Source organism: Orussus abietinus, unplaced genomic scaffold, assembly GCF_000612105.2.
Source record: "Orussus abietinus isolate OABI.00-Male unplaced genomic scaffold, Oabi_2.0 scaffold1, whole genome shotgun sequence".
Classification (NCBI taxonomy): domain Eukaryota; kingdom Metazoa; phylum Arthropoda; class Insecta; order Hymenoptera; family Orussidae; genus Orussus; species Orussus abietinus.
In genome coordinates, this window is record NW_019396017.1 from 4,676,962 (window position 1) to 4,685,716 (window position 8,755).

Sequence of the window (8,755 nt, forward strand, 5' to 3'; positions counted from 1 at the left end):
AGGAGTGCTCTCGGGGAACAATGCGGCCGCGGGCAAACACTCGTCGAAACAATGCTCTCCGGAACTTAACTTTCCGGGAAGGCTACGCCTGCGCCGGCCGGAGAGACCGGGCGGGCCCTCGACCCTCCTGCGTTTCCGCGACCGCGTCCGCGGTGGACCCCCGCGGCTCGGCGGATTCAATCTCGGCCATAAACGCCCGGCAAATCGAATTCTTCGCCGGCCCCTCGCCCCCGCTCACGGTGGCTGAACGCGGTAATGGGGATTTAACGGTCATTAGGGATAGCGGCGTATATCTATCCATTGGCAACGCAAAGTGTTTGCAGTGGGGCCGGGTGGCGCGGCCCCGGGATAAGGGTCGGTCGATCGATCGGGGGTGGACGCGCCGCCGTGCGGGGTCGCGGACTGCTCGAGAGTCCTCGGCGACTCGCCGGGCCCGTGTAGCAAGTGCACCCGGCATTGTGTCCGGCTGGAAGTTGCACAAAAATAAAGGGCGCCGTCGCCGCCTCTCGCTCGGTCGGGCCCACGAGTGCCGGGGGCAGCCCTGCCTTTCCCCGGTTCGCGTCCCGAACGTTTTAATACGGCGCCGGAGGTGGAGAGCGGAGGGCGCAAAGAGAGCTCGCACCGCACCGCACTGCGGCCTCCGCCCGGGAAGAGGGAACAATACTTTATTAAAGAAAGGGGCCGACGCCCCGCCACAGGCTCCGGGTAATATCGGGAGAAGTCAAGAGCCCGGAAGGAAGTCGACGTCGAGGAGTCGGGAGAAGACGCGGCGGGGCCGTAACTCAGCGCTCGCGTCTGTCGGCCGGTCCGAACGTTAGAACGTTAGAACGTTAGAACGTTAAACGGCCGGTGGATCCGAATTGGAAACGTCTTTTGACTCGTCCAACGCTCGCCTGCCCCCTGGTCTCCTCGACACACGAGAATTGGATCGCGCCGCTTATCGCGTCCCGAGCAGACGTTAATTAGCCGCCGATTAGCGCCTCGATCCGGAGCACATGCGAGCGACGGCAGGAGGAACAATGGCGTTCGCCCGGCCGCGCAGATGCGGAGCGGCGTCTCGGGCGTCGCGCCTCCCGCCGGCCACCCGCGCGCGAACGCACGGATAAGTAAATAATAAAGGGAGGGACGGGAGAAACTAGCCGCAGCGCCTCGACTTTGTAACTCGAGAGGATAAAACGCGGCTTAGCTGGCGGGGCATGTGAGACTGGGCGCGGTACTAGGTTTCTAGATCGGCCGCGACGCGTATCCGAATCGGGCCGAAGGGCCGCGCCCCGACGCGCGCCTCGACGCGCGCCTCGTCGAGGACGAGCCGGGGTCGAGGATTATCCCGTTCCCCCGACTCGAGCGGCCGACGCAGCTGCCGGTCGCGTCCTCGTCTTGGAATCGTGACCCAAAGGTCGAATCGATGGTTCCAGCGACGGAGCGGGGCGTCGGCGTCGACGACGTCTCTCTGAGGAGGCCGCCGGGGCGTCGCGGTGGGGGTGGTGGTGATGTGGCCGAACAGCCTCGGGGGAAGCTCCGGTTGCAGCGGAAGCGCCGGTGCGACCGATCTCGGGGGCCTGACGGCCTCCACCGCGTCGCCGCCGGACCTCTTCGGGCCCGGCGGGTTCGGGGCCTCGGCGGCCGGGCCCTACGGGGCCCTCAAGACCAACCCCTACGTCAGCGCCCTCGGGATGCCCCCCATCGAGGCGCTCCACTCCACCATCGGCTACCCCGGGTGCACTCCCGCCGGTGAGTCCTACTACTGTGAGTGCTTTTCTCTCTTCATTACTTTAGCTCCGTGCTCGACCCCGCGGAATCCCGTCGCGTTTCCGCTCCGTCCCTGGGGGAAGAAAGAGGCGGTCGCCTCTTTCTTCACTCCGCGGGCGGGGTACCACGGCCGCGCATTTTTGCGGAAAGGAGGAGGTCCGATCGGCCACCCTGGCCGTGCGGTCGACGCGTCGCGCCTTCCAACGCGTAAATAAATCCGTACCGGGGCTGTCGGGGATAAAATCGCCTCGTCGATCGTCTTCGGGTCGAGACATCCGGCGAGGGAGGGAGGGAGACGCGGGGTCGCGGGGAGACGCCTAGAAGGGCGTTGATACGCGAGCAGATTTATGACCGCGGAACGTTTCTCGCCTAAAAGGTAATCCGAGGAAGCAGCGCCGGGAACGGACGACCTTTACCAGAGCGCAGCTCGACGTGTTGGAAGGATTGTTCGCCAAGACAAGGTATCCCGACATCTTCATGCGAGAGGAAGTCGCCTTGAAGATCAACTTGCCGGAGTCAAGAGTCCAGGTAGGTTTTCTACGAACGTCGATTTACCGAGAGAACGAACGGATCGCGTGCCGTGTTTCAAACGAAATCGTATCGTTGTCCGAACTGTAATCGTTGACGAGGGCACGACCGCGTTAAAGATAATAACGGATAAATAACGCGGCACAAGATGGATAACGAGTCCGATAACGGGGTCTCCGGCCAGAGTGGTTAAACGGTCCAAGTTACCTCGAACCAGTTACGTTAATACCTTGCCGAGGTCTCGAGCCAACGCAAGAGGGGTTTCGTGCTACCCTCGTGTCGGTTTCTTCTCGCCGGAGGGTGGCGGAACGTGGCCGTACGCGGGTCTCCTTCCTCGAGCTGGTCTTTTCACCTCGCGCGTGCAATCGCATAGAGTGGATTTTTCAATTGATTGCCTACGGGTAAGAAATGCGAGAAATTCGGTAAACGACCGTGTCGGTATCGGCCGTCCGATGCGACCGTTGATACGAATCGGCGGAGCAGCGGCCGTTACGTCCATTTAAAATGCAACTTGCAATTTGCATCCCAATGGCCTCGACGCCGGTGAAATTAGAAATGATGCGGTCGCGCGCGGGAGAACTTTAAACTCCCTAGGGCGCGATCGGGGCTCGGGCCCGGGTCGAAGAAATCGCGGCGGAGGTGCGGCCGATCTCGGGCGCGTTTCCACGGCGTCTCCCTCGTCCCGAAGCGAGCGGCGTCGTGTCGGTGCATACTTCTCCCTCATCGGTGACGGTCGATTACGGGCCTACACACCTGGCCCGAGTTTCGATGAATGGGGCCGATGGGCCCATAGTCTTGCGCACGTCCCGGTCGGCCCTGCTACTCCGCCGGGGGCGCGTCCGCGCCACGACGGGGAAACGCGCCTCTTGCCGAGAAGAGAAGGGGAAAACGTGAGCCTGGACCGAAGACGCCGGGAAGCGCAGCGGGCGGCGCGGCGACGATCCGGGATTCTTAAGGACGCCTCTCGGGGTCGCGATCTAGGCAGGCCCGACCGACTCGCTTTGGAGCCGGTGGAGCGAAAGCGCGCCCTTCAAAGGGTCCGGCCGAAAAACGTGAGAGGTCGCTAATTCCGTCGGCTCGGTCCCTTCGACTCGACTCGACTCGTACCGCTTGCGGCCGATTTTCGCGGAAACGCGACGACCGGTGAAACCGGAGAGTCGTCGAGGCGAGGAGTGGAAGAACGCGCCTCGGGTAGTGTCGTTCCCCAGAAAATCCGGAGAAACCCAAGCTCGCCTCCCGCGTAACATTGATCGCGCGGGGCTTCTCAGCGGCTCTCTTCTCCCCGCGTGTTCTCAACTCGGCCGACCCCGGGAGGACCCGAGAGGACCCGAGAACTCAGAGGTCGAACCCTGCGCGCTTTTTCCCTTCTCGTGCCTCGACGGACCGCCGGCGGAATCGCCCCGGCCCCTACCCAAGGGAACGCGGACGGCGACCGATAGGATGTAATCGGCCGCTGTCGCGGACATACTCCGGGTCGGCTCCGGGTCGGCTCCGGGTCGGCTCCGGGTCGGCTCCGGGTCGGCTCCGGTCGCTAACGCGCCGGTTGCTCGCGTTTCAGGTTTGGTTCAAGAACCGACGAGCCAAATGCCGGCAGCAGCAAAAGCAGCAACAACAGCAACAGGACAAAGCCCCGAGGTCGAAGAAACCCTCCGGAAACCCCGCCAGCAATCCACCCCCGGGGAAGAGTCCGTCGATAGCCACCACTCCCACGCCGGCGGCCGCGGTGCCCGCGACCACTCCGCTGTGAGTATCCGGTGCTCCGCGTTGGCTCGGGTAACTCAAAACGGAAGGATTCGCCCTGGTTTCGCGTTAAACTGCCCTATCGCGCGGTGCGGACCGGCGAAGGTACCGTCCCGTGTATCTCCGTGGAAGGAAACGAAATTTCTCGTACCTCTCGGCGAATTTCGTCTACGCGTTCCTCGATAAGCGAGAACGTTAGTTTGCTCTCGCGTTCCTGGGATTTTGACCGATCGAGCCAATTTGGAAAATGTCACTTCCGAACTGGAGACACTTGTTCGTAATCGATTTGCACGATATTTTGACACGGTGGAGGTCGCTCCGCGCGGAGACAACGAGAGCGTTTTTAATGCGTTGCGTCGCGTGACATTCGGCGGGACGCGAAGTGTTACTCAACGGTAGGTACGTCGGTTCTTACAACGCCTGCACGAGGTACGGTCGTTTCTCGATACTTGCGTGAAACCATAGCGAAGCGAAACGAGTCGGGAGCCGGTACAACCGCCTGACCCTACGGGCTTAACGAGCGGAGCCCCGCATTTCGTCCGCGGATACTCTCGATTCCGGAGACGGACGAACCGTTTCCTCGGTACCCGAATGTCGAGAGGTAAAGGTAATCGAAAGTCGGGTTTGCAGAAGCGGCGGGACCAGCGGGTCCGCGGCGAGTTCGCCAGCTCTTTTGAGGGATTCTCCTCAGTACAAGCCGGCAGGGAGCGCCACCGGCTTACTTCTGACGGCTAGCACGACTCCACCGAGCGTAAGTTACCGACAGAGTACATCTTTACCGCCCGTCGGTATGGGCGGGCGGTAGCGTCGGACGAAAGCGAAAGGCCGACTCCACGGATATTCAGTGGTAGATTTGACCCGGTGGCGATTGGAACGATCTCCTAACCTCGAGTGTCCATTCGGTTCGTCCTGGTTCGTCCGACGCGAGCGATGCGGGCGGTTCGTCGCCAGGACGGCTTACGGATCTTTCGCTTTCAGCTGGGCGGAACGGTCTACAGCAGCGGAGGTAGCAGCAACAGCATCTGGAGTCCGGCGGTGACGGAGGGAGGCGGGGGATTTCCAGGGGACCATCAAAGATTAGCATGGACGACTACCTCCCAGCAACAGTGTTACCAGAATTACTCGTCCTACTACACCAATATGGATTACCTATCGCCTGCAACGCATCAACTCAACGTTGTGGTAAGGACAGTCGGCGTGGACGGCGGCGAGCGCTTCCAGTGTTTCCGAACGGTGCATTAAAAGTCGCATTCTCTTTTACAGGATGGCGGGGGCAGTGGACTCGACAATACATGGAGTAAAACGAGGGATGAAAGCGCATCTTCTTGGTTCTACAATAGTGCCGGATGGGGCGATCGGAAATGAAGAATTCTCGGGTCCGCCAGATCTCAAAAGGCCTAGTAACATATCATCGACAATAGGAACGACGTCTTTGTCCCGCAATTCTTGTTGTTAGTCACGTGCAACGCAGTGCCAAATGTGGCCAAAAGTATATCATATTTTTCACCGATTATTCACTCGCGGGCCTGTAGAAAACATATCGAGAGGGGCCCAACCAAGGGGCGGATCTTCATTTTAATGATCCGAAAGTGCGTTTGTCGTCCTTGCTTCGGCTCACAGAAAAAAGAGAGGAGCCGACGTCACCGGAAGTTAAGATGGTTGTATACCTTTTATAAAAGCGGGAACCTCGTTACTTTACCTTATGCGAATTTTTAGTCTTTGCAAATGACACGGCGCATATTAGCTTGCAGACAAAAATTTGCCGTTTCGGAAATACTCTGTCCCCTCGCAAGGTGGTTTTGTTGAGCCATGTTTACCGATCTCTCTCTCTCTCTCTCTCTCTCCGGACTCGTTTATTTACAAAGAGCCTTAGTAAGGTGTGACGATGAGCAACACTGCGAGATAAAATGTAATCGATGTTAAACGCTGTACGCGTGTCTTTCAATTCCAGTTGGTCAACGTTTGTTATCGCAGAGATGGCCGTTGCTTTGACGTTCCGACGCATTTTAGAATTGTGTAGGGAATCTTAGGTTCTCGTGAAAATCGATTTACCCGCTCGTCGGTGGAGCTTGAGCCACCGTACCGTTTTTGGTCGAGATACTAATAGATATTGGCTAAACAGCGAGTTCCTACCAGAAGCAACAATTTTCATGCTGCGAAACGTTGGAACAAAACATTGAAACCCCTCGCTAATTAGAACTTGGACCTAGAACACTGCGGATAATTTAGTGTCGAAGATGGCTTTTTCTTCCGATCATTATCGAAGAACTTGTACGATGTTCCGCTGTCTCCTTTACGTATGCTACGTCATCTTTCACTGGTTTCTAGTCATTACGAGCAGAGCATTCCGATCCCCGGAGAGATCGACCGTAAGTAAATCACCCGATTAGATTTCGAAATTCGCTCGTTTTAGGCGTAAAGACCGTAAAGGACCGATACGTCGTTTCGTCTAATGCCGATTTAAAGGAAATCCTTCCCCTTGCATTATTCACTTTCTTCGCCAGTTGAAGATAAAAACTACAAAAAAAGTATTCGGGAACACTAGCGTAAACGAAACACGTGAAAGGTAATTCGCAATCGGCATGTGAGTAATGCGCGAATCTTTCGAAATGCCCGAATAGCGTGTCATTCCGGCGTAACGATTACGATGACGAGCTAACGACGACGAGTATATTAAAGAGGCCAAATATACCAATACTTGAGTAGATAAGGTTAGTGTATATAATATAAATAAGGATCTTTACAAGAAGATAATCTAGTTAGATCGAATTCACGAAGAAACGAAAATCTTTTAGTCTCCTTTGTGGCGTAACGCGATTCGTGTACATACGTTTCGAGGAATTTCTGTCTGGATATGTAATACGATTGTCGCGATGAATTCGAGTTTCTGTTTACATCTGAGATTTCTATGTTACTCGGGACCATCCATTATTTAAGGAAAGTTAGTCAACGGGGTCGTCTCGTTCGATAATTACTTGATAATTCGCATGACAGAAGTCCCGGTTATGATGGTCGTTCCTTTTATCATTATTGCCCGTTCCGCTTCAAGTTGACACACAGATCAGAATGCCGGACCTAGGTAAAATTACCTAAGAAGATTTATTTGGACGGCCATACAGAGAGTGTACAGTGTACATTGAATATATGCATCTCAACTTGTAACCGCCTATAAAGGATAAGGCTCGGGGATAAACTTCTTAACGCTTTCGTTGCCATTGCTGTTGGCTGTCGCAACGGACTCGTAAAAATCCTTGAAAGAACCTTTTATGTTCTTTGATCGTGTCGCGGAATGACAAATCACATTGTCATCGATGGAATTAAGTCTCAAGCGAAACGAGTGATGAACGAATTATGAAGAGTAAGGAGTGAAATAAATATAAATNACTGTAAGTACGTGACCGTTTAGATTGTTACTATAAATAATATCATTGATGATAATAATAACGCTGATAGTAATAACGATAACGAAACGAAGGCAACACAACGACGTGCATGTGTCATATGTATGAAATAATATATCGAATTTAAATTCGACGGTATTGTACGTATCCGCGCCCGCATCGTTGTTTTTCACAGTTATCTTATTGACTAATTGTCGAATTATTATCCATGGAGCAACGCCTTTCAATGGTTCCATAGTACACGTTTATCAGGGAAAAGGAAAGTGAATCGAAGCGCCGCCATAATTAGGAAAGTCTTCAAGTGTCGCCTGCAGAGGGACCAGCGATCTTTCAAAGTGGGGAGAAATATAGAACAGGTAGTTGCTTATAGTATGTATGAGTTAAAGTTATATCGATTAATTTCAGGCGGGTACGTTTAAAGAAACCCAAAATTAAAAAGTATACAATTCTGTGCCAACGATTTAGTTGTAGAGCGAAACGCATCGACAAGTTGTTTTCACGGGACAGTGATCGACTGCGATCAACTGCGATGCACTTGTATGTAGCAGAGATGAGTTGGGAGATTGCTCACGGGCAGGATCGTGCGATCGCATCCTGTGCTGCCCTCTGGTTTCGTGCGTTAGCTTTCACCGCTTTTTGCACCTAAGGGCGGCGCAACGAATTTCTGATAGGAGCTCGCGTACTCGCGATGGCGGTACCATCTACCAGTCGCCGTTGGTGGCTCACGTACTTGTGATGGTAATACCATGCGGCAGTTGACGGTGGTGGCTTAACTACGCTTACCAACACTGCTCGCTTTTGATGGTAAGGGAAGAACACTCGTGACGCTCCATTTGATTTTATCTACTTATCTACTACTATTAAGTACATTGCTGCCGCGATGTCGGCGTGATGCGGAGCTTTGGGGCACGCGTCGGTGTCGCGAACGGAACTCTCATGCAGCGAATCTGCGTGAGTACGATCGCTCCTAGAAATCTAGGGTCCTAGAGTCTAAACCTAGAGTCCCGTAGAATGCCGTAGAGTCCCGCAGAGTCACGTAGAGTCCCGCAGAGTCCCGCAGAGTCCCGTAGAGTCCCGTAGTGCCCCGTAGAGTCCCGTAGTGCCCCGTAGAGTCCCGTAGAGTCCCGTAGAGTCCCGTAGAGTCCCGTAGTGCCCCGTAGAGTCCCGTAGTGCCCCGTAGTGCCCCGTAGAGTCCCGTAGAGTCCCGTAGAGTCCCGTAGAGTCCCGTAGAGTCCCGTAGAGTCCCGTAGAGTCCCGTAGTGCCCCGTAGTGCCCCGTAGAGTCCCGTAGTGCCCCGTAGAGTCCCGTAGAGTCCCGTAGAGTCCCGTAGAGTCCCG

General features: G+C 55.3%; 1 protein-coding gene across 2 annotated transcripts; it reads left to right on the forward strand.

The window, feature by feature from the left end:
• Positions 1 to 1,490: 1,490 nt before the first annotated feature.
• Positions 1,491 to 6,918, forward strand: LOC105698111 (homeobox protein otx5-B). 2 transcript variants are annotated; one of them, XM_012422073.2, is made up of 6 exons: positions 1,491 to 1,746; positions 2,126 to 2,277; positions 3,836 to 4,020; positions 4,648 to 4,768; positions 4,996 to 5,199; positions 5,281 to 6,918. In XM_012422073.2, exons 1-6 carry the CDS (start codon positions 1,491 to 1,493, stop codon positions 5,380 to 5,382), a joined length of 1,020 nt encoding a protein of 339 aa, XP_012277496.1. In that variant the 3' UTR covers positions 5,383 to 6,918. The 2 variants fall into 2 exon arrangements, with proteins under 2 accessions (XP_012277496.1, XP_012277497.1); XM_012422074.2 differs by having other exon boundaries at positions 1,491 to 1,731.
• The last annotated feature ends 1,837 nt before the right edge of the window (positions 6,919 to 8,755 follow it).

Bases quoted from the DNA above. Each gene is read 5' to 3' on its own strand.
- LOC105698111 (XM_012422073.2), top strand. From the start codon at position 1,491: ATGTGGCCGAACAGCCTCGGGGGAAGCTCCGGTTGCAGCGGAAGCGCC. The intron at 2,278-3,835 runs GTAGGTTTTCTA...CTCGCGTTTCAG, and splicing joins TGCCGGAGTCAAGAGTCCAG to GTTTGGTTCAAGAACCGACG. The intron at 4,021-4,647 runs GTGAGTATCCGG...TCGGGTTTGCAG, and splicing joins GTGCCCGCGACCACTCCGCT to AAGCGGCGGGACCAGCGGGT.